Genomic DNA, 25,536 nt, shown 5'->3' with positions numbered 1-25,536 from the left:
AGTACTTTACATTTGTCAATGTTAAACTTCATTTGCCACCTCTCAACCCATCTGCTCAAATTTTCCAGATCCTGTTGCAGCAGCATAGTGTCAGTAGTGTCCTTGACAACCCTGCCAACCTTTGTATTGTCAGCAAACTTGGATATTAAGCTTGATATACCATCATCAGTATCATTTATAAATACAGAAAACAATAATGGACCCAACACTGAACCCTGAGGGACTCCACTAATGTTAGCAGTGTCCATTGATTACCACTCTCTGTCTTCTCCCCCCTCAACCACCCCTTTATCCATAGCAGCAATTTGCCTCCAATGCCACACTGCTCCAATTTGCACAGCAGTCTTCCATGTGCAACAGTATCAAAAGCCTTTCTAAGATCCAAGTATATAATATCAAAGTTATTCCCTGCATCCAGTTCTTTTGTGACTGCATCATAGTATCCAATCAAATTGGTCAAGCAAGACTTCCCCTTAACAAAACCATGCTGTGTCCGAGCTATAACTGAAGTCTTGTCTAGATGATCCTGCAGTGATTCTTTAACCAGTTCCTCCATTAATTTTCCTGGAACAGAAGTTAAACTCACAGGTCTATAATTACTTGTGTCAGCCTTTGATCCTCCTTTGTGAATTGGGGTCACATTTGCACATCTCTAGTCTGTGGGTACCTCCCCTGAGTCCAAGGAAGCTCTCATAATTATGGCTAAGGGTTTGGTTACTTCCTTTGCTGCCTCCTTTCATATAATTGGATAGATCCCATCCACCCCAGGTGCCTTTCTTGTGTTTATCTTCAACAATTTATCCTCCACTTTACTCTCAGTTATTACAAGATTCTCTAGCTTACTGCCAGAGTTGAATACACCTCTGGCATTCCCCTCGCTGAATAACTCCTCATGTGTGAATGTCGATGCAAAATATTCATTTAGTTTGTTAGCTACCTGAGCAGGATCATCAACAGTTGACCCATCGATATCAAGTGGACCAATCTGATTCATCCCCTTCCTTCTAGAGTTTACATAAGTAAAGAACTCTCTGCTGTTTTTCTTTGCATCCCTTGCCAAAGATTTTTTGTAATCTGCCTTTGCCTGCCTAACCTCCTTTGTAACTTTGTTACAGATCAACTTGTATCTATCCTAGGCTTCTGTATCACGTATTAATTTATATGTATCCCATGCATTTTTCTTCTCCGTCATATGTCTCATTAGTTCATCTGACATCCATTTAGGCCTAAACCTTGAACAGTATTTCTTAGTTGGTATGTAAAGCCTAGTAGCTTCCAAGATAAGTTCTTTAAATACTTCCCATTTCGAATTTGCTGTTGGTAATATCTTCAGTTGGTCCCACTGTATAGAATTTAAATACTGTCTCAGACCATGGTAGTCGCCTTTACGAAAGCAATGACCCTTCCCTTTACCCCTGATAGTAGTTACCTCTTTGAATAAATCCCATTTCAGCACACTGTGATCACTGCCACCTAGTGGTTCATTTATCTGCGGATTCTTAATGCATGAAGAATCACTACTGATAATCAAATCAAGAGTATTACTCCCTCTAGTTGCCTCCTGAACGTGCTGATGTAGAAAACAATCATCCAATAAGTCCACAAAAGCCTTGCTAGTGTGTGAGTGACCAACCCACAAATTCCAGTCAATATCTGGGAAATTAAAATCCCCCATTATAAGACTCTCTGATGTACTGGCCCACTATTTCCCTGTACAGTTTCTTATTATACTCATCAGAGTCATTAGGCCTATAGCACACTCCTACTCTCAATTTTGATCTCCCAATGCACCAAACTGACTCGACACACTGCACTGTCCAGCGATGTCTACTGGCTTCACTTCCTTGGATTTTATGTGTTTCTTAACTAATAGCATAACCCCTCCTCCCTTCCTATCCTGTCTATCCTTTCTGTAGACTTTGTACTCCCCAAATTCCAGTTCTGCATTCCTTATATCTGTGTGACACCACGTCTCTGATATCCCAACAATATCCGCCTTTGATGTTTTGAGCAATTCCTGAAATTCATGAAATTTATTTACCAAACTCCTAGCATTGGTGTATACGCAAGTATACATGCACCTCTTTCTATTCTTATCTACCCTAACACAACCCATGTGTTTACTTGTACCACAACGACTCCCAGCAATATCCTGCATCTTGTTTTTCAGGCTTCTGCTCATTCCAATAGAAGCAGTGCAAGAATCACTTTCACCTCTGCCAGTGGCTACTGTTAATCTTTTAGTCTTCGTATCCCCCCCAACTAGCAGTTTTCCGCCCCACCTAACACTGCCTCGATAGCATCAGCAAATATTCTTGCACCCTTTCTATTTAAGTGTATCCCATCCCTGTAGAAGCAGTCTCTCCTGTTAACAAGTACAGTCCAGGATGAAAAAAATTCTACCCCTTGAGCCTTGCACAATCTTTCCAGGGCCGAATTGATCGACAAGGCTCTCATCATATACTCCCTCCTATCGTGTTTGGGCAGAATTGCAGACACTTAAATTCAACCCTAATTCACGGCTTTTTTTCAACAGTGACCTGTACTTGTTTAGTAATTCTGCCGATCTCTTACTCTTGATATCATTAGTGCCAATGTGTACAACTATATCACCTTTTTTGCCTTTAAAAGATGATATCTGCTCTACAACGTCATCAACCTTTGCCCCTGGCAGACATACCCTGGTCGTGTTCCACCTATCCTTTTTACAAAGCATGTTCCCCTTTTCCCTGATAATAGAGTCACCAACAACTACTAGTTCCTGTGGGACCAGCGCATTCTGCCTTGGGGGTTGCCGCTGTGTTGCGTGATGAACAAATGCAAGCTCTGGTGTTGATGTGGGCAACTGAGAGCTTGATGGGCCCCTCAATTTAGTTCCTTCGATGGCATTCACCCTGTCCTTCAAGCTCTCATATAGGCCCGTAACAATGCTGAATTGTTGCCTGATTTCGTTACACTCCTTGCATCGCGCACACTCAAAGACATCCCCCAAGTCAATATCATGTCTTATGCACTTAAATAGCTGAAATTATGCACATTATGCATTAAATAGCTGAAAGCCTTCCAAAGTGACAATGTGTTCATTCTCTCTCTCTTTTTTTTTTTTAAATGGTTTTTGAAAATGAATGTTGTGTTGTCATGTGCGAAACTTGTACTTACTACAACGGATTATACTTGTCGAATGCTAAAAGTACCCAAATCCGAGCAATTATTGGATAAAGCAGTAGACAAAATAATGACAGTACAAAAAAAAAAAAAAAATTGCAGGGGGATTTGAAATCAAGCTAACAAACAACAGTAAATACCTTCCCAGGGAAGCATAGTGGCATGGAATATTGCAGAAATAGCACAGAACTGTTACTCAGAATATTGCAGAAAAGTATACACGTGTAACAGCCCAAAAGCAAATACTGACACTACGAGAGGAAAAAATAACAAAAGAAAGTTCAGGGAAATCATAGTGAACTTCATTGTGGAATTATCTGACTTATGATCAGAGGTATTGCCACATACTCTCACAGGAGAACAGGCATTATGTCATCACAACCATACAGCTTGGTTGGATTGCAAGAATGATTGCAACTCAGCAGTGAATGCTTTGCTAGACTTGTCTTTGTGGATGAAAGGAGTAGTTATAAATATAATTACTTCTCTCATCTCAACTTTATAAATATTTCTATAAATCTTTATCAATATTTTAGTTTTAAATTCAAAGTGCCAAAATGAGGTTGGAATATGTGTCTGCAATTCTGCCCAGCCATGATAGGAGGAACTATATGCTTGAAAACTTTGTCGATTAACTTAAGACTTGATGTTCTTTGCAAAGCTTTAGGGGTGGAGGATTTTTATCAGTGTAGTCCACACTTGTAGGCAGAAGGAATCTGTTTTGTAGAGACAGAATGCACTTGAACAAAGGTGATGCAAGGGTTTTTCTGAATATCGTTGAAAATACCTTAAGGGGAAACTACTTTTGGAGGGGGGGAGGGATATTCAAAGTATTCTTGTTTTTTGAGACAGTCTCCAGGGTTCCCCCTACATGGCACAGTAGTGTTTGAAAAGCAAATATTCCAAAGCCAGCAAGTGTGAATAAGGGGTGGTGTGTAAAGTTTGCGTTTGTTATGTTGAGTGCCTGGCAACTTCGCAGCCAGGGGGCAGCAAATACCTGGTCTGCTGCCCCCTGATTGCCATCCCAAGACATGTGGAGGCGTGCCAGGGACTACTATCAGGCAAAGACTCTTTGGGATAACACAAAAACTTGTCATCCCAATAAATAAGGGGTATAAAAAAAAAAAAAAATGAAAGAAGTAGGGGTAAGGGAATGAAAGAAATAGGCATCCTCAGAAGAGGAAGAAGCAAGAGTTTAAAGAGTAAAGAATATAAGACGTGGGCAAAACTTGCACAAATTTGTAAGGCCATACAAATCAATAGTAAAACTAACATCGTGGACTAATGTTATTAGTGGAGTCCCTCAGGGCTCAGTGTTGGGTCCATTGTTGTTTTCTGTATTCATAAATGATATTGATGAGGGTATATGAAGGGTATATGAGGGTATATCAAGCTTAATGTCGAAGTTTGCAGACGATACAAAGGTAGGTAGGGTTGTCAAGGACACTACTGACACTATGCTGCTGCAACAGGATCTGGAAAGGTTGAGCAGATGGGCTGAGAGGTGGCAAATGAAGTTTAACATTGACAAATGTAAAGTACTACACATGGGAAACAGCAACCCCAGAGCAACGTATCAACTCTGTGGTACTACACTGACAGTGGTAGAGAATGAAAGGGACCTGGGGGTGGTTGTGCAGGCAAATATGAAGTTCTCTGAGCAGTGCAGACGGGCTGCAAGAGTAGCTCATGTCAATGATATATAGGAATTTTTCTAGCAGGGATAAGGAGGTGATTATTCCCTTGTATAAGGCAATGGTCAGGCCACACCTAGAGTACTGTATACAGGTCTGGAGGCCTCATTTCAAGAAGGATGTAGAGCTGCTGGAACGAGTTCAGAGAAGGGCAACAAGATTAGTGAATGGAACAAAGGGGTGCTCTTATGAAGAAAGGCTTAAGTTTTGCAAATTACAGTGTCTGGAGACTAGGCACCAGCGAGGTGATCTGATAGAGGTGTATAAAGCCTTGAATGGTTTGAGCATGCTCAATGCTGATGGGATTCTTCCTCTCGCTCAGAATAATCACCTGAGAGGGCATAAATTCAAATTGAGGAAAGACAGATGTAGGATAGACGTGAGGAAATTTGCCTTTAGCCAGCAGGTGGTTGGTTGGTGGAACAGACTTCCATCCCTTGTCGTGGAAGTTGATAGCCTAAATAAGTTTAAGGCTCAGCTGGACAGATATTTTGAACGAACAGAGGGATGAAGTGGAAGTGGTTTTTTTTTTTGTCTGATGCTGCATAAGCTTGCTTTCTTGCATCAAATGCCTCTACTAATTCTAATATACATGTTATTTACAAAGCCATCAATTTAACATTTCTCTCAATAGAGAAGAATAGACAAATCACTATTTACAAGAAATAAGTTAATTCCAAATTTGTTTATCAGAACTCCAATCATTTTTGGAGATTAATTTAATTTATCCCTTGCAGGAAGGGTACTTTCACTCCTGCACTTATGTGAAAAAGTAATCATAAGACACACGCAATCAATTAGAACACTCTTAATAAGACAGCAAAGAAAATTTTAACATTCTACAACAAAGAAATAATGATAATATCTACTTTATCATTTAAACTCAATCCATTTTAGAGGATATACTTTAGGGTATAACCAACACTCATATACCTTTTTAGGTATATGTGTGTTGGTTAACCTAAAGAGAACATACAGGGGTCCTCGGTATGTGTTGTAGTTATGTTCCTAAAAAGCACGACTTATAATGAAATAACATATATCGGACATCGATTTCCCATTGAACTAATGTGTTATGTGGGAGATGCGTTCCAGACCAACTAAAAAATTCAAATTTATATTAGTATTAGTAACGGCCGCATGGTGCAAGAAAGCCTATGGCTTATGCTGCACCAGCCAAAAAAAAAAAAAAAAAGAACAAAACAATGATAAATAAATAAATAACTAAATAATAATAATTAATAAAAAAAAAAAAAAAAAAGGAAATTAAACCTATCATCCTATGTGCTTCCCTTACCCGAAAGTACTATCCAGATGACCTTTGAATTTCCCCAAACCGTCAGCCTTTACCACCCATGAAGGCAACTTATTCCAGTAATTTATAACTCGCTGGCTAAAATAAAACTTCCTGCAGTCCAATCTAAACATTTCCCCCCGTAACTTGAATTTATGTCCCCTAGTTCTAGCATCATTTATAATCTTGAAAATTTTGTCCTCATTCATTTTACTGATGCCTCTCAGAGCTTTAAACACCTCAATCAAATCTCCTCTAAGGTGTCTAGTTTCCAAACTCTGCAACCCACATATTCGAAGTCTTTCTTCATAAGGACACCCTTTTGCTGATCTCACCAGGCGAGTTACCCTTCTTTGCACCCTTTCAAGAAGCTCGATGTCTTTCTTTAGGTGTGGTCTCCATACTTGAACACAGTATTCCAAGTGTGGTCTAACATAAGCCTTATATAATGGGATTATCACGTCCCTATCTCTACTTGCAAAAGTTCGATAGATCATCAATAGGACACCATGGGCCTTCCTTGCAACCTGTTTACAATGCTTAGAGAATTTAATGTCTGACCGTATCGTAATACCTAAGTCCCTTTCCTCCAGTACTGGGTTTAGTTGAACTCCACCAAGTGAATACGTTTTTTTGGGATTACTGTTTCCCAGGTGTAATACCTTACACTTTGTTGGATTAAAGCACAGCTGCCATTTTTCTGACCATTCCTGAAGTCTATCTAGGTCTCTCTGAAGAAGCTCAGCTTGACAGTGATCATTAACTACTCTACCAATTTTAACATCATCTGGAACAAAAGTTAAGCTCACAGGTCTATAATTTAGAAATCATGCCCTCTATCCCTTCATCAATGTCGTTTATGAAAATTAAAAACAACAGCGGTCCTAATACTGATCCTTGGGGAACCCCACTTCTTACATCAACCCAATCTGAGGAATAGCCATTTATCACAACCCTCTGCCTCCTGCCCTGAAGCCATCCTGTTATCCATCTAAGGATTTTCCCAGTGATTCCAACCTGTTCCAGCTTATAAAGCAACCGCTCATGTAGGACTGAGTCAAAAGCTTTGCTGAAATCTAAATAAACAATGTCGAAATTATTCCCTAAATCCAGCTCGTGAGTGACCCTTTCGAAATAGCGAACCAGATTTGTTAAACATGATTTTCCCTTTACAAAACCATGCTGAGTATCCTTGAGAATTTCAATTTGATCCAAATGATCCTGAATTCCACCTTTGATCATTGCCTCCATGATTTTCCCTACTACTGAAGTCAGATTGACAGGTCGATAATTTCCAACTTCACTTTTAGCATTAGTAGAGGCATTTGATGCAAGAAAGCAAGCTTATGCAGCTTCAGCAAAAAAAAAAAAAAAAAAAAAAACCCACTTCCACTTCACCCCTCTGTTCGTTCAAAATACCTGTCCAGCTGAGCCTTAAACTTATTTAGGCTATCAACCTCCACCACAAGGGATGGAAGTCTGTTCCACCAACCAACCACCCGCTGGCTAAAGGCAAATTTCCGCACGTCTATCCTACATCTGTCTTTCCTCAATTTGAATTTATGCCCTCTCAGGTGATTTTTCTGAGCTAGAGGAAGAATCCCATCAGCATTGAGCATGCTTAAACCATTCAAGGCTTTATACACCTCTATCAGATCACCTCGCTGGTGCCTAGTCTCCAGACACTGTAATTTGCATAACTTAAGCCTTTCTTCGTAAGAGCACCCCTTTGTTCCATTCACTAATCTTGTTGCCCTTCTCTGTACTCGTTCCAGCAGCTCTACATCCTTCTTGAAATGAGGCCTCCAGACCTGTATACAGTACTCTAGGTGTGGCCTGACCATCGCCTTATACATTGGAATAATCACCTCCTTATCCCTGCTGGAAAAATTCCTGTATATCATTGACAATACTCCATGAGCTACTCTTGCAGCCCGTCTGCACTGCTCAGAGAACTTCATATCTGCCTGCACAACCACCCCCAAGTCCCTTTCATTCTCTACCACTGTCAGTGTTGTACCACAGAGTTAATATGTTGCTCTGGGGTTGCTGTTTCCCATGTGTAGTACTTTACATTTGTCAATGTTAAACTTCATTTGCCACCTCTCAGCCCATCTGCTCAACCTTTCCAGATCCTGTTGCAGCAGCATAGTGTCAGTAGTGTCCTTGACAACCCTGCCAACCTTTGTATCGTCTGCAAACTTGGACATTAAGCCCGATATACCATCATCAATATCATTTATAAATACAGAAAACAATAATGGACCCAACACTGAGCCCTGAGGGACTCCACTAATAGCATCAGTCCACGATGAGCAGTGTCCATTGATTACCACTCTCTGTCTTTTCCCCCTCAACCACCCCTTTATCCATAGCAGCAATTTGCCTCCAATGTCACACTGTTCCAATTTGTGTAGCAGTCTTCCATGTGCAACAGTATCAAAAGCCTTTCTAAGATCCAAGTGTATAATATCAAAGTTATTCCCTGCATCCAGTTCTTTTGTGACTGCATCATAGTATCCAATCAAGTTGGTCAGGCAAGACTTCCCCTTAACAAAACCATGCTGTGTCTGAGCTATAACTGAAGTCTTGTCTAAATGATCGTGCAGTGCTTCTTTAACCAGTGCCTCCATTAATTTTCCTGGAACAGAAGTTAAGCTCACAGGTCTATAATTACTTGTATCAGCCTTTGATCCTCCTTTGTGAATTGGGGTCACATTTGCACATTTCCAGTCTACGGGTACCTCCCCTGAGTCCAAGGAAGCTCTAATAATTATGGCTAAGGGTTTGCTTACTTCCTTTGCTGCCTCCTTTAATATAACTGGATAGATCCCATCCACCCCGGGTGCCTTTCTTGTGTTTATCTTCAACAGTTTCTCCTCCACTTTACTCCCAGTTATTTCAAGATTCTGAAGCTTACTGCTAGAGTTGAATACACCTCTGGCATTCCCCTCGCTGAATAACTCCTCATGTGTGAATGTCGATGCAAAATATTCATTTAGTTTGTTAGCTACCTGAGCAGGATCATCAACACTTGACCCATCAATATCAAGTGGACCAATCTGATTCATCCCCTTCCTTCTAGAGTTTACATAAGTAAAGAACTCTTTGCTGTTTTTCTTTGCATCCCTTGCCAAGGATTTCTCGTAATCTGCCTTCGCCTGCCTAACCTCCTTTGTAACTTGGTTGCATATCAACTTGTATCTACCATAGGCTTCTGTGTCATGTGTTAATTTGTATGTATCCCATGCATTTTTCTTCTCTGCCATATGCCTCATTAGTTCATCTGACATCCATTTTGGCCTAAACCTTGAACAATATTTCTTAGTTGGTATGTAAAGCCTAGTAGCTTCCAAGATAAGTTCTTTGAATGCTTCCCATTTTGAATTTGCTGTTGGTAACATCATCAGTTGGTCCCACTGTATAGAATTTAAATACTGTCTCAGTCCATCGTAGTCCCCTTTACGGAAGCAATAACCCTTCCCTTTACCCCTAATGGTAGTTACCTCTTTGAGTAAATCCCACTTCAGCACACTGTGATCACTGCCACCTAGTGGTTCATTTATCTGCAGATTCTTAATGCATGAAGAATAACTGCTGATAATCAAATCAAGAGTATTACTCCCTCTAGTTGCCTCCCGAACATGCTGATGTAGAAAACAATCATGCAATAAATCCACAAAAGCCCTGCTAGTGTGTGAGTAACCAGCCCCCAAAATCCAGTCAATATCTGGGAAATTAAAATCTCCCATTATAAGACACTCTGATTTACTGGCCCACTCTATTTCCCTGTACAGTTCCTTATTATACTCATCAGAGTCATTAGGCCTATAGCACACTCCTACTCTCAATTTTGATCTCCCAATGTTTATGTCACACCAAACTGACTCCACACTGCACTGTCCAGCGATGTCGACTGGCTTCACTTCCTTGGTTTTTATGTGTTTCTTAACTAATAGCATAACCCCTCCCCCCTTCCTATCCTGTCTATCCTTTCTGTAGATGTTGTACTCCCCAAATTCCAGTTCCGCATCCCTTATATCTGTGTGACACCACGTCTCTGATATCCCAACAATATCTGCCTTCGATGTTTTGAGCAATACCTCAAATTCATCAAATTTATTTACTAAACTCCTAGCATTGGTGTACACGCAAGTATACCTGCACCTGTTTCTATTCTTAGCTACCCTAACACAACCCATGTGTTTACTTGTACCGCAGTGGCTCCCAGCAGTCTCTGAAATACCATGCATCTTGTTTTTCAGGCTTCTGCTCATTCTAATAGAAGCAGTGCAAGAATCTCTTTCACCTCTGCCAGTGGCTACTGTCAATCTATTGGTCTTTGTCTCCCCCCAAGCTAGCAGTTTTCCGACCCACCTAACACTGCCTCGAAAGCATCAGCAAATATTCTTGCACCCTTTCTATTTAAGTGTATCCCATCCCTGTAGAAGCAATCTCTCCTGTTAACAAGTACAGTCCAGGCTGAAAAAAATTCTACCCCTTGAGCCTTGCACAATCTTTCCAGGGCCGAATTGATCGACAAGGCTCTCATCATATACTCCCTCCTATCGTGTCTGGGCAGAATTGCAGACACTTTCAAATTCAACCCTAATTCTCGGCTTTTGTTCAACAGTGACCTGTACTTGTTAAGTAATTCTGCCGGTCTCTTAATATTATTAGTGCCAACGTGTACAACTATATCACCTTTTGTGCCCTTAAAAGATGATATTCGCTCTACAACGTCATCAACCTTTGCCCCCGGCAGACATACCCTTGTCCTGTTCCACCTATCTTTTTTACAAAGCATGTTCCCCGTTTCCCTGACAATAGAGTCACCAACAACTACTAGTTCCTTCGGGAACTAGGAGAAATACTTAGCTTCACTCCAGCCAAGCAACTGCTGGAGAATAGCACTTGCTTTCTCTTCTAATTCTTTTCTTGAATCTCCCTCAGTAAAAAGGCCAGATCATTTGCGTATGCAATGGCATGAGAGTCCCCCATGTCACGCTGCAAAAATTCGTTTAGAACCATGTTCCAGACGTAAGGGCCTAGAATAGATCCCTGGGGGCATCCCCTCTCAACGCTATATATCCCTTGTTCATACTCATTCTTACAAGAACACTACTATCCAAGAAGTAATCCTGAAAGGTCTTATAGAGATTTCTGGGACAGAGTGTAGTTCTAACCCTTTGGAGGATACTACCCCACCAGAGGGTGTCGAATGCATCTCTCAAGGCCACAAACATACCAAGTAAATATAGGGCTCGTGCACTCTCCACTAAACTCATCATAGTTCTGACTGTATCCTCTGTAGAGGAGCTTCTCGAATCTATATTGATTCTTAGAACTCAAATTTTGAGCCTTGTATCTACTTTTAAGTCTATACCAGAGAGGTCTCTCATAGACTTTTCATAATATAGCTAGTAAGGCAATAGGCCGATACGATGTTGGTTCATTCATGAGCTTCTGTGGGCTCTTCAGAATCACCCTCAGCACTGCAGTTCCCCAATCTTTGGAAATGTTCCTTCTGCTGGACAAGTGTTAACAAGTCCAACAGGATATCTTGATGCTTAGAGAAGAACACTATGATCGAACACTACATCTCATCCCCAACTGCTTTATAACACGAGTCTCCAGGAAATCCAATCTTGGCACCTTCCTATCCTTTACCTGGTTTATGGCCAAAATTAATTCATCATTAGTAAAAGGACACTCAATCTGATCACGCACATACAAATTATTATCCTACGATATAAGTTCTTTCACATTATTGTTTAATCTCTCCTTAGGTAAAAGGCTACTCAGTATCTGTCTAACTGTCTGACTCCAGGTAATGGTCTTTCCCTAGGTCTCATCCCCAACACTATGCGTTACATCAGCCAAGTAAATTTTTTCAGTGATAATTTTATAAACCGGATTCCAGGGATCAAAGTTTCCTTGCTTTTTTTTTTACAAAACTTTGCCATGCTAATTTCTTATATAACTTTATCTTAGAGGAATATTCATGAATCTAAATCATGTAAATATCCTTTAAGTTCTCTGATCTGTATCCTCCATTTCTTCTTTCTCTTTGGAAGTCCTTCCTAGCTGACCTTACTCTTCTCTTTAGGGCATCCAACTCTGAATTCCACCAAGGCGCCGACCGGGCTAGCCGAGTGGGTAAAGTACCTGCCCGGCAACCCAAAGGTCGCGGGTTCGATTCCCGCCTCGGGCTTGGATCAAAGTACTGCAAAAACCTTGGGAGGTGCAATTTGGCCACAGAAGCCGATGCGCCAACAGCTACCAAATCAAAAAAAAAAAAAAAAAAATCCACCAAGGCACTTTCTTGAGACACTTCCATTTCCTCTTCATAGAAGATCTCAAAGCCTTTTGTAGAATTTCTGTTACCAATCCAGTCTTCTGTTCTGCACTCATATCACCCCAACCAACTACCAGATCCAGTTGACTCTGAAAAATATTATCAAACTTATCTCATTTAGTAGTCTTAATGGAATATCTATTGGTCTTGAGCCAAGGATGCGGCTCTCCAGTCATGGCATACTCATAAGAAATGCATCTGTGATCACTGATCATTGCATTCTCATGTACCTTCCAGTTACACACGTGTACACTCGAGGCACTAGAGTATATTGTAATGTCAATATATGACTCCCCAGCCACAAAGGAAAAGTTGGGCAACTGTGTTGAATCGTTCACCACGTCCCAGCCCACAGAGGCCAGGAAATCCTTGAGATCCAAGCCTCTGTTATCAGATACTTCTGCACCCCAGAACTTGGAACCTGTGTTCAAATCTGCAGCAACTATCACAGGCTTTGTTCTCAACTTACTCTCTACCTTTTCTAAATACTTCAAGTATGGCTCAAGCACATCATTGTATTTATAGTAAAGAGACACCAGATACAAGGATCCAAAAGGGCCAACTATTTCACTACAAACACCAAACTCATTACAAAGTGAAGTTATCATTGTTACTCCCAAATCTGGGTTATCAACCACAATTGCAGAGTAAGCTTCTTTGCCACGGCCAAGGATCCTATATGTACTCGGAAATCCCCTCACTTTTTCTAGGTAGGAGTAAGGTTCCTGGAATAGGTAGGAGTAAGGTTCCTGCAATAGCACAATGTCATATGCCCTCTCTTCAACCTCCCTAATCAGCTGGGAAGCCACATATTTTGACCTTTTTACATTTAATTAGACAATTTTTAGCATAGATTTCCTATTACTATTCATAATTGATACATTTTTGATTAAGCTCTATAGCCCTCTTATACTTTGGGCAGGTCTGATCAACTGTCATGTGCTCATTTTAAATACATTTTTGCCAACAATTTATACATCGAGGAGCTTCAAAACTAATTGAACAATTTTTAAACGAATGCCCTTTAACCAGTGACCACAAAATGCATCACTCTTAACAATATTTTGCTATGTGGCCAAAGGCCAATTATTTAAAGCATTGAGTCACTGTGACTATATCATGCACTCAGCACGAAGACCAATTTACAAATACTATTCCAACACTAAGTAACTGCTTATGGCTAACCCCAGAAACCTGTAAAATCCAGTTATTAACATTTTTGTTCTTGACTTTATTCACAGTTGTAACTGAAACACTATCTTGAAAAATTTTTTGATCAATCTCACAGTCTTTCAAGTTTTGCAACCACAACTGTTCCAGAACCTTTTTCTTATTCCAAAGCTTTTGGAATAAGAAAGTGAAAAAAAAGTGATACAGACCAGGAGTAAGTTCAGGAGCACAGATTTTAAGAACGAACAAGTGGAGAAATAACATCAGGACCTGGAGCTTTCTTAGCATCATGATAGTTCAAAATCATTCTGACATCATTTGATGGTAGACCACTAGAGTCATTGAATGGAGTGTACTGGGAATGGTGGGAGGTGGTTTACCAAGATCATATATACACGAGTTGGAATCAAAATAGGATGCTAGCAGGTCAACTTTATTTTTGGCTAAAGTTGCAATAGAACCATCTGGTTTTGACATAGGTGGGAACAAAGATAGGCAAATGTTGCAGTCAATAGCTTTGGCAAGAGACCTGACTGCTTGGCTACCATTTGGAAAAGAAGCAAGTTTTCTACCCTTAGCCTGTTCGAAATCTAGTTTGGACTGATTAATAGCTGTTTTACAATTGTTGCGAGTTTTGGTGTAGGCAGAAAATGAACTTGGAGATTTGGATACAAGCCAATTGCAATATGCAACATTCTAATCTTGAAGAGCCTTAGCACATTTATTGGAAAACCAAGGTTTAGATGAAGGTCGAGATTTTAAGATGGAGTTTAGAATAAAGGATTTCATCCCTACAATAATAATTTCAATGTCATGATCTGAGCAAATGTTAACATCAGAACATTTGAAATAGTAATCGACAAAGGAAAAGAAATCTCTGGCATCATCCCATTTTGCATTCTTGTAATGCCAAACAACATGAAGTTGAGAATGGCCATGAGAGAAAGGCCATCAGCAAGTTGTTATCTGAGGTGTCTAGAGGACCACTCACCTCAACCGTGTACTTAGAAGCATTATTTGTGAGAAAAATATCAAAAAGACTTCATAGTTAGGACTGTCTGGTATTCTGGTAGGTAATTAAATATACTCTGTGTGAGATAATTGGTAATTGCAAAAGCCTCAGCATCTCGGCCAGCTGGAGTTGTGAATGTTAAAATCACCAAGGAAAATTACCTTTCTGTTAGGAAAGTTGGACTGGAGAAAATGAAGTTTCAAAGAGAGGAAGTCAAACAGTTCCAGGTGATTAGTAGAGTTGGGAGAACAATAGAGGAAACAGATGAATTTGACAAAATGTGGTAGAGAGATTTTAAACCAGAGAAGATCGAAAAGAGGAAATTCCAAATTACTAAGTCTCTGACAGGGAATATCAGAACAGACATACATATGCACAGGTACCACCTTAAGAGTGAAAGGAATCATACAGCGAATAAATCGGACAACTTAGATGAGCAGTGGTTGAATCAACCGATAACTGGGATTCTGTCAGAAAATGTACATGCTGTTTGGCAGACTGTAGGTGGAACTGGACATCATTGAGATTGGAAGTGAGACCACATATATTTATGAATGAATGAGGAATTGTTTGGGAGGTTTAAGATTTTTTTGCAGATAAGTCTGTTCTATTAGTTTGACAATTCATGTTGTGTTCAGTAGTAAGAAAATGTGGGGGGGCCATGCTGTATGTAGTAATGAAATTTTTGGCTGTGGCGTGCACATGACAAGAATATACCCAGCTCCTTGACATAATGTGGCCTGAACAAATGTCCTCTGTGTACACACTACTCTGACTCCCTCCAGTCATTATCTGGCAGAGTAGATGCTGTAAGATTATTCACTAGCTGATTTGGAAGCCTGCTATAGAGTTAGCAGTAGGTTTGGTCTGGTGGACTATCTAGCAGCCTGCCTGTGAATACCATTTTAGAGCTGTATCCTTGAAATGTAAGGAAGATTGGATTTTGCAGTGATGTTCATCATAACTGCAAAAGACCTTAATGGAAACTTAAATTAAAATGGAAGGAAACATGGTGCCACTCAGAAATAGGAGATGATCAACCAATATTTGTTTATTTGCTTGCAGCAATGGCCAGCTTAGTTTAGGCTTATGAGAATGGAAATATGAACATTGTACAACAAGCATACTGAAAGGCAGATGCAGTTGATTGTCTAAAACATAAAAAGATACTGAAATAGACTTGATATAAAAAATCCACACAAATTAAACTGTAAACATTAAAAGTATATACATTATGTGCAGCTAAGTGCATAAGCAGCCATAACAAACTTGCACCTGAAGTATCCCTGATGAATTTTACTATGGTATGTACAATGTATTTAGGGGAAATAGTGAAGATAGAAGGGTTGGTGGGCCATGTTTCTTATTAAAACTACCCTGAGTGCTACAAAAGCTATCCCAGTTTCAGAAGTCACATATACCAGGCTAGTATAGAATCTGTGTGGATGAGTTAACTGGAAGTAGAGATTATGAAGATTATGATGAGAGCCTCTACATATAAATGCACTGGCCAAGCAATTGTAAATGTTTTGTTATGAGTGATTTTAATTTTCCCTACCTGTTTGGAGTAGGTGGGAGGGAACTCACCGTGGGATACAAAATTTTTAAATCAACTTATTGGTTGTTATTTGTATCAGCATGTTAGGGAAAGTAGTAGGAGAAAAATATTCTAGACCTAATCATCTTTCTCATGAACCAGAAAACTTCAGTACAGGACCCATTAACTGAGAGTGATCCTCCAGTTCTAAGTTGGATGATTGAGAGAGAGAGAGAGAGAGAGAGAGAGAGAGAGAGAGAGAGAGAGGGAGGGGGGGAGGGATAGCTGTTATTAAAGAAAGGAATGGGTTTCCATTTCAGGAAAGGTGATTATGACAACGTGGTACATGTCCTCTATCAACTGGGGATTAATTCACAGTGCTGGTACATTAGAATTATAATATAATTTTAAAGCTATAGTCACATAAGCCATAAAGTGTATATACCATTAAGGAAATATAACACAAGAAAGAATCTAAGATGGATAAATAATTAACTAGCCAGTTTAATAGAGCAGAAAAAGATGGCTGGAAAAGTTAGTGACAAAAAGTATTGAAGCCTATAACAGCTACAAATTGGCCTGTAACAATACCACAGTAAAGATTAAAATGGCAAATACAGATTATGAGATATCACTGGCTAAGAGGGTAAAGAACGGGGAACAAGAAGTTTTTCTCATAGGGAATACTAATAAGAAAGGAGCAAATTGGATTAGATGCTTGCATAATGGATGTGGGAAAGTTTTAGGTAACCTAGCTGACGTTACAAATGAACACGTGATTTGCATCAGTATTTACAGAAGAAAGACCCTTGGTGTTGAGGGGAAACTGTGCAAAGGAAGCTGGAAAATCATGAAATTAGTGATAAATTTTAGAAGATTATTAGAAAAACTTTCTACCTTAAAGGCAAGCGAGGCTTCTACAGTTATAGCATATACCCAGTAATTTTGAGGGAGATGGCAAGGTTGGTCATTGAACTATTGAGGTTAATTATGAAGTCATCACTAGACTCAGCAGTTATTTCCTTGGATTGGACAAGTGCCATTACGCAAAGGATTGGACAAGTGCCATTTTTAAGAGTGAAGTGGGCAACTACCAACTGATTAATTAGACTTCGGTGGTAAGGGAAATTACAGAGGCAGTGATAAAGAATGCATTATAGGATTATTTTGATAGAAATGGAATTCTGAAGGAAACACTGCATAGTTTTGTAAACATATTTAACCATCCTATTTTGAGAGAGTCACTTGTGAGCTGGATGTAGGAAATAATTTGACATTGTTTACTTAGATTTCAGGAAAGAATTTGACTCTGTCCTGCATGAGAGGTTATTGTATAAGCTGGAACATATTGTAATCACAGAGAAAAATCCTTAGCTGTATTGCAGGATGACTGTAGGGTAGGAGGGCAGAGGTTTGTGGTTAACAGTTATTCTTCAGATTGAGCTAATGTAAGAAGTGGGTTTCCTGAAAGATCGGTACTGGGATCACTTTTGATTTCATTTTCTTAATTGACATTGATGAAAGGATAGAGGGCATGGTGTCAAAATTTGTAGCTTGTTAGAGTAGTTAATGATTCAGTAGCAAGCACAACTTCTGCAGGATCATATAGACTTCTGAGATGGTGAGAAAAGTGGCAACTATCTTTTAATGTAGGAAATGCAAGGTCTTACACTTTTGGGAAGCTACTCTAAAATAACTTAGACACTTGTTGAACTAAAAAAATAGAGGAAGATAAGAGTTTTTGAGTTACAATACAGTCAGACATGAAGGCCTCTGAGCAGTGTAGACAGGTAGCAATGATGGCCCATGGTCCTATCAATGATTTGTCAAATATTTGCTTGTAGGGATAGGAAGGTCATAACTATATACTGCAATTGCAAGACTACACGGGCGCCTCTGTAGCCAGGTGGGAAGAAGCAGCAGTGCGTAGCACACGCTTCTAGAAATATAGCTTGAGTTTCATGAAAGAGTCCAATACAAAGACATGCAATGCTATAGCTTACAAGAAATTTGAATGATATATATATATAAGGCTCTGTGAGAGGTAAAGTGAAGTGAATAAGAGTTAAATTTTCACTGTTGCAAATGATTCCAGAATTAAGGGGCATAAATTCAATTTATGTGGGGATGGGAGAGGTTTACGCTAGATTGCAGGAACTTTTCTTTTAGCCAGTGAGTTGTTAATTATTGGAATAAGTTGCCTCCATGGATGGTTGAGACTGCGACAGCTTTGGGAAATTCAGACTTCATCTGGATAGATACCTATGTGAGGAGGGAGTCAAATAATGGTTTTTTATTATTGCAATGAATGCTGCTTATTGTGATCAATTTAGGACTCGGTTTAATTGATAACAATAACCAAAGAAACAAGAATGCATCGGTTCAGCATTGTTTATTGATTAAGATGGAAGTGGGTACAAATAAACTATTTAAATCAAGCAGTATAAAATACTTTAATTTGACTATCCATTATTTTTTTGTGGAAGTAATCAATAGAAATGAAGCTGTCATAATGTTTCTGTAAATTCATACAGACCATTAAAACACAAATAAAGAAAACATTAAAATCAAGGATTATAAAAGGGTCTACTCTTAAACAGTCAGATTGGTAGGAGTGCAGATACAGTATTTTTTTTTTTTTTTATTGAAAATCAAGGATTATAAAAGGGTCTACTCTTAAACAGTCAGATTGGTAGGAGGTGCAGATACAGCACTTTTTTTTTTTTTTTTATTGGGTAATGACATCAACAACTGTATGAACTCAATGAAGCAACAACTAGATATAGTGCGTCAAAGTGCAAGAGAAAAAATTGGAATGTTACATAGGCACTTCCACTGCATGGGTAAACTGTGATAAGGCTAAAATGCGATAACAACCGTAGTGCTGATTACAATACAGGCAACCTCCATATAACATGGTACTTCTACAACATGGTTTTGCTCTAACACGATTGATAAAGTGCGGCAATCCTTGCACAACACAGTACTTATGTAATACGGTTTTGCTCTAACACGGTTAGAGAATTGCGGCAACCTCTCATAACATGGTATTTTTGAGGTTTCTGGAGGAAAAACCTTGCTATCTATGCATGAGACCAATTAACTCAGCCACAGAGTGAAAAAAAGCCCATTAAAGTTCCTCACATCATCGACGGGATTTGAACCCAGGCTTTTCCCACCCAGTGTGGGGAGGATGGTGACGATACCACTGTACTACCCGTGCAGACAATCTGTGTGATAGTGGAACTTAACTAAGTTAGTAGGAGGGGAAGATTTTGATGATATGCCTACTGAAATGCCCCGTGGGCAGCACAGTTGGTAGAATCGCCGTCATCCCCACACCAGGTGGAAAATGACAGGAGGAATTTTTATAGGTCTCTTTCACAACGTGGCTGAGTTAGTCAGTCTCAGGTGAGGATAGCATTGTTATATCTTCTGGAAACTCAGCTTTTTCGTGTTTGGACTGTTTTGAAAGAGAGAGCGGGAATAATAAAGCCAATTCAGAAGCACAGTGCGCATGGAAGTATATGTAGAAAAGGCATGCAGCAGAAACAGCACTTCCGTGAGACAGCGATTGAAAAGACTGTTAGAGAGGAGTCATTAATTAACCTAACTGCCCTCTTCTAAATGGAATCTAGAAGCCTGAGAGAGGTTTTGGGGGCACCGCCCCAGATGTGGGAACAATATTCCATGATAGGGCGGATTTGCGATTTGTACAGTGTAAACAGCTGTTTGGAAGAGAAGTAACGCCAAGAGCGAAAGAGAAAACCAAGTTTTTTAGATGCAGAGGAAGCAATATTTGTAATGTGCTTGTGCCAAGAGAGATTAGAAGTCAGAGTAATCCCCCAAAAGAGATATATCAACTTGCCTAGAAATCATAGTGTCACCAAAGGTAAGCATAGGAGTGGAAGAATCGTTTTTGCGAGATATAAGACAAGACTGAGTTTTAGAAGGATTGAAATCAACAAAGTTGTCTTGCCCCACTGGAGAACTACCTGGAGATTGGCATTTAAGGAATTGGTAGCAGATATTCAAGAAGTTGAAGCTGATTGAGCAGGGCAAGGTTTCTCAAAATGGAAAGTGGAATGCAATGTGCTATCATTGGCAAAACTATGGATAGGATTTCCAGTCAATGGAAGGAGGTCATTAATATACAAGAGGAAAAGAGTGGTGGAAAGAACTGAACCTTGGGGGACACCAGCATTAGTGGAAAAGTTAGAAGATAGAGAGTCATCTACCATCACCCTCGGTGAGCAATCAGAGAGAAAACTGGATAACCAATTGCAAAAAACAGTTGGCAAAACATAAGATGGAAGCTTGTTTAGAAGACCTTTATGTCAAACACAATTGAAAGCCTTTGAGATGTCAAGAGCAGCTGCGTGTGTTTCACCGAACATTTCCATTGAATTTGTCCATAGATGGACAACATAATGGTGTATTGATGATATATAGGAATTTTTCTAGCAGGGATAAGGAGGTGATTATTCCCTTGTATAAGGCAATGGTCAGGCCACACCTAGAGTACTGTATACAGGTCTGGACGCCTCATTTCAAGAAGGATGTAGAGATGCTGGAACGAGTACAGAGAAGGGCAACAAGATTGGTGAATGGAACAAAGGGGTGCTCTTACGAAGAAAGGCTTAAGTTTTGCAAATTACAGTGTCTGGAGACTAGGCACCAGCGAGTTGATCTGATAGAGGTGTATAAAGCCTTGAATGGTTTGAGCATGCTCAATGCTGATGGGATTCTTCCTCTTGCTCAGAATAATCACCTGAGAGGGCATAAATTCAAATTGAGGAAAGACAGATGTAGGATAGACGTGAGGAAATTTGCCTTTAGCCAGCGGGTAGTTGGTTGGTGGAACAGACTTCCATCCCTTGTCGTGGAAGTTAATACCCTAAATAAGTTTAAGGCTCAGCTGGACAGGTATTTCGAACGAACAGAGAGGTGAAGTGGAAGTGGTTATTTTTTATTTATTTATTTATTTATTTTTTTTTTTGGCTGATGCTGCATAAGCTTGCTTTCTTGCATCAAATGCCAATGCTAATGCTAATAAGCCAGAGTATCACCAGTGGAAAGCCACTGATGGAATCCATACTGACGATCATTGATCAGACGGAAGGTTTCTAGGTAGTTTAAAGAGTTGGCAGTTAATTGATTTCTCCATTACTTTAGAAAGAGTAGAGGTAATTGCAATGGGACGATAATTGGATGGGAGAGATTAATCACCCTTTTTAGGAACTGGCTGGATATGAGCAAATTTCCAAGCAAAAGGAAAAACACCTTTGGAATAAGAAAGTGAAAAAAGGCAGCAAAGAATAGGAGTAAGTTCAGGAGCAAAGGTTTTGAGAACAAGTGGAGAAATAAAATCGGGATCTGGAGCTTTCCTAGCATCAAGATTCATCAAAATCCTTATGACATCCTTTTGACGGAAGGCCACAGGAGGCATTGAATGGAGTGTGTTGGGAATGGTGGGAGGTGTTTTACCAAGATCATTAATACAATTGGAAGAAAAATGGGATACTAACAAGTCAGCTTTATCATTGGCTGAAGTGACAACAGAATCATCTGGTTTTGACAGAGGTGGGAGCAAAGATGAGCAAAAGTTACGGCCAATAGCTTTAGCAAGAGGCCAGAATGCCCGGCTACCATTAGGGCAAGAAGCATGTTTTCTACTCTTAGCCTGTTCAAAATCTAGTTTGGACTGACTAATAACTGCGTTACAATTTTTGCGAGCTTTGGTGTAAGCAGAAAATGAAACTGAAGAATTGGAAACAAGCCAATTACAATATGCAACGTTGTTCTCTTGAACAGCCTTGGCACATTTATTGGAAAACCAAAGTTTAGATCAAGGACAAGATTTTAAAGTGGAGTGTGGAATAAAGGATTCCATTCCTACAAGAATAATTTCACTGACACGATCTGAGCAAACGTTGACATCAGAAGTTTTGAAACAGTAATACAACCAAGGAAAAGAAGAAAAGGAATCTCGCAGGTCATCCCATTTTGCATTCTTGTAATGCCAAACAACGGAGGTTTGGAATAGCTATGAGATAAAGGCTCCATTGGAGAAGAGACAATCACCAAGTTGTGATCTGAATTGCCTAAAGGACCACTTAATTCGACTGTGTACTAAGAAGGGTTGTTTGTGAGAAAAAGATCTTGCGTGTTAGCTGCATGGTTAGGATTGTCCAGTATTTTTGTAGGTAAATGAACAATCTGTGCAAGGTCATTAGTAATAGCCTCAGCATCTCGACCAGCTAGGCCAGTGTGACTAGAAAACAGAAGCCAGCTGGAGTTGTGAACATTAAAATCACCAAGGAAAATTACCTCACTGTTAGGAAAGCTGTACTGAAGAAAGTCATGTTGCAAAGAGAGGAAGTCAAAGAGCTCCAAATGGTTAGTGGAGTTGGGAGAACAGTAGAGACAACAGATGAAATTGACACAATGAGGTAAAGAGATTTTAAGCCAGAGAACATCGAAGAGAGGAGATTCCAAATTACCAAGTCTCTGACAGGGAATATCGGAACAGACATATGCACAAGTACCACCTTTGAGGCGAAAGGAATCATACAGCGAATAATTTGGGCAACTGAGATGAGCATTAGTTGAATCAACCAATAACTGAGTTTCTGTTAGAAAAAGTACATAGGCTTTGGCAGACTGCAAGTGGAAATTGACTAGGAAGTGTTTGGGAGGTTTAGATCTTTTTGCAGATAAGCTTCCTCTATTAGTTTGGTAATTCATGGTGTATATAATAGAGGGGGGATATGCTGTATGAAGTAATGAAATTTTTGGATATGACGTACACATGCCAAGAATATACCCAGATCCTTGACATAACATGGCCTCGGCAATTCTCCCTGCATACACCCTACTTGGACTCCCTCCAGTCACTATCTGGCAGAATAGAGCTAGCAAGATTATACAATAGCTGATTCGGAAGCCTCCTAAAGAGTTACTAATAGGTTCGGTCCAGTGTACTAACTAGCGGCCGGCTTGCGAACTCTGTTTTAGAGCTGTACCCTCGAAATGTGAGGAAGATTGGATCTCGCCATTATGTTCATCATAACCTCAAAAGTCATCAGTCATATGGTATGATGGAAGAGATGGGGAAGGGTTGACCAGAACTTAGCTCTGGAGACTAAACATGGGTTCCACCACTTCAAGCCTCCATTAGCAAAGTGGTGGTATTGCACCGGTTGATGAGTGTCATCTACTACCTAGTATTGCCTGGTAACACAGAGAGAGGTGGCATTCCTTCATGTGGTGTTGGCACCACACCTCGAGCCCTGCTTACGTTGGTTCACACCTGGGTGGTCACCCACAGTGCTTATGCATGGAGGTTATACCCAGGATCACTAACAGTCTCACCATCGTGAAGGTGCAAGCAGAGGATTTGGCTGTCACAGACCATCTGGATTTTGCCGAAATTGGATCCACTTGACTTGAATGTCACCTGAATATCAGTTCCATTAGCGTTTTAGACTCCCAGGTAGCAAGGACAGCTTGTCTGGCATATCTGAGAGAATGTCTATAACATCCTCAAGGACCAATCTGCTTGAACCTATTAAACCACCCATTGCTTGCTACGAACTTGGCTTCGGGTTCGCCCTGCTTGTCCTTAATATCTTCATAAATACTTGTTGCTTTTGCTTGAATGGCCATTGGATTCAGGGGCACCTGTTTCCCAGTCTGATTTTCAGTCCATATTATTAATAGCTTTTCCATCTTCGATGTAACAGATATAACACCTGAATGCTGTTTTGTGATCACCGTTGATCCTTAAACATGTCTTTTATACACGCGCTGTCCCTTAAAATAGTGTTCACTGTTGAAGAAACGAGACCTAATTCTGTGCAATAGATGTCAAACTTTGCCCTGCTTCTTCTTCTTCTTAATTAATCATCTTCATTTTTAAATCAGTTCTGTTTCGTTTCCTAACACCGCCAGCACTTGCACTTTCCGTTGGTCCCTTTCCCTTCACCATTGTAAATAAGTAAATAGGAATGAAGAGAAGATTGTAAAAATTTGTTTTTTGTATGATTGAAGATTTCAGTGAAGGGTAACTCATTTCACCATAATACTGTAATGTAAAAACCCATAGAATTCCAGTTATCTTTATTATCGCAAATGCAATAAAATTGAGTTTACTACCTGTTTATAATAGATTGCACTAACAGAAAAGTCCAATAAACCAGAAAGTGCAAATTGTTTTTATTGTTTTATGGTAGTGACCTCCAGAAATGTGTTTTAGAAAAATATCACAAAGGCTTTCCAAATTGATTCTTATAACGGAACATATGATAACGATGAAAGTGTAATGCAATTGCCATTATAAAAATGACCTTTTAGAGAGATAAATAGCTTAGTTATATAGTGAAAATTTCAACTTCCGAAGTCTTGGAACAAATTACCAAAAAAAAACAGTGTGTTATTAGGTTCACATTATGATATTTTTGCGATACCTCTATTTCTACAGGATGCAAAATACGTTTCCATGATTTTTTTTAATAAGTTTGCACCAGCCGACAAAAACTTACGTAAAGTCGAATTTCCGTAAGCCAAGTATTACGTTAGCTGGGGAGTGGCTGTATACACAAATTCAATATACAAATAATGAATATACAGTCACAAGAGATATAACTTTATAATTTCTATTATAGGGCATAATAGGTCATGTCGGATGACCATCAAAATACTCTTCTTCAAAATGCATTTCCCCAGCTGCCTCCTCCACCTCATAAAGGTCACATAGTTCCTTCCTCAGGAACCGGACATAAAGATGTATCCTCACTCCCTTCTCAGGTGAGAAATGAAATTTATAATGCTTACTTTTAGTTGTCCTTTAAGAAAAAACATTTGTTAGATTTTTTTTTAAATCAGCTTTTACTATGCTGGTTCTCAAAGTGGAGGCCTTGGCAAAATATGTAGCAAGGCTAAATACATCATCACACACAACATGGGGGGGGAGAGACACACAGAGAGAGAGAGAGAGAGAGAGAGAGAGAGAGAGAGAGAGAGAGAGAGAGAGAGAGAGAGAGAGAGAGAGAGAGAGAGAGAGAGAGAGAGAGAGAGAGAGAGATCTTAATGAAAATGCCTTGCAGGAGCTCAGATCTGGCACATTTATTCTTCTTAATAGATGAACAACACTGCAACTCCTCCATGGTAAACAGTTGGAAAGGAATGGAAGACCTGTACTGGTCATTTTGTACTCTAACAGTTAGAAGGTAGGAAGAATCTTGATTAATATCATCTTTGGGGAAGAGCCTGTCTAAGGTCTTGTTTGCTGTATCAGACCAATTG

At 39.7% G+C, this 25,536-nt stretch overlaps 1 protein-coding gene across 4 annotated transcripts in view; it reads left to right on the top strand.

Moving 5' to 3' along the window:
- The window catches only part of LOC150091364 (ralBP1-associated Eps domain-containing protein 2-like), a 303,767-nt gene that overhangs the window by 26,260 nt on the left and 251,971 nt on the right, over window positions 1-25,536 (top strand). For all 4 annotated transcript variants that reach the window (XM_090383441.1, XM_090383448.1, XM_090383421.1 and 1 more), the window contains exon 2: window positions 24,897-25,038. In XM_090383441.1, the coding sequence (XP_090239567.1) occupies window positions 24,910-25,038 (129 nt within the window). In that variant the 5' untranslated portion in view covers window positions 24,897-24,909. The remainder of the gene's footprint in view (window positions 1-24,896; window positions 25,039-25,536) is intronic.

Source organism: Mastigoproctus giganteus, chromosome 1, assembly GCF_048544385.1.
Source record: "Mastigoproctus giganteus isolate SK-2022 chromosome 1, ASM4854438v1, whole genome shotgun sequence".
NCBI lineage: Eukaryota > Metazoa > Arthropoda > Arachnida > Uropygi > Thelyphonidae > Mastigoproctus > Mastigoproctus giganteus.
Note: the sequence above shows the minus strand (reverse complement) of the source record. Positions and strands in the feature narration are given on the sequence as shown.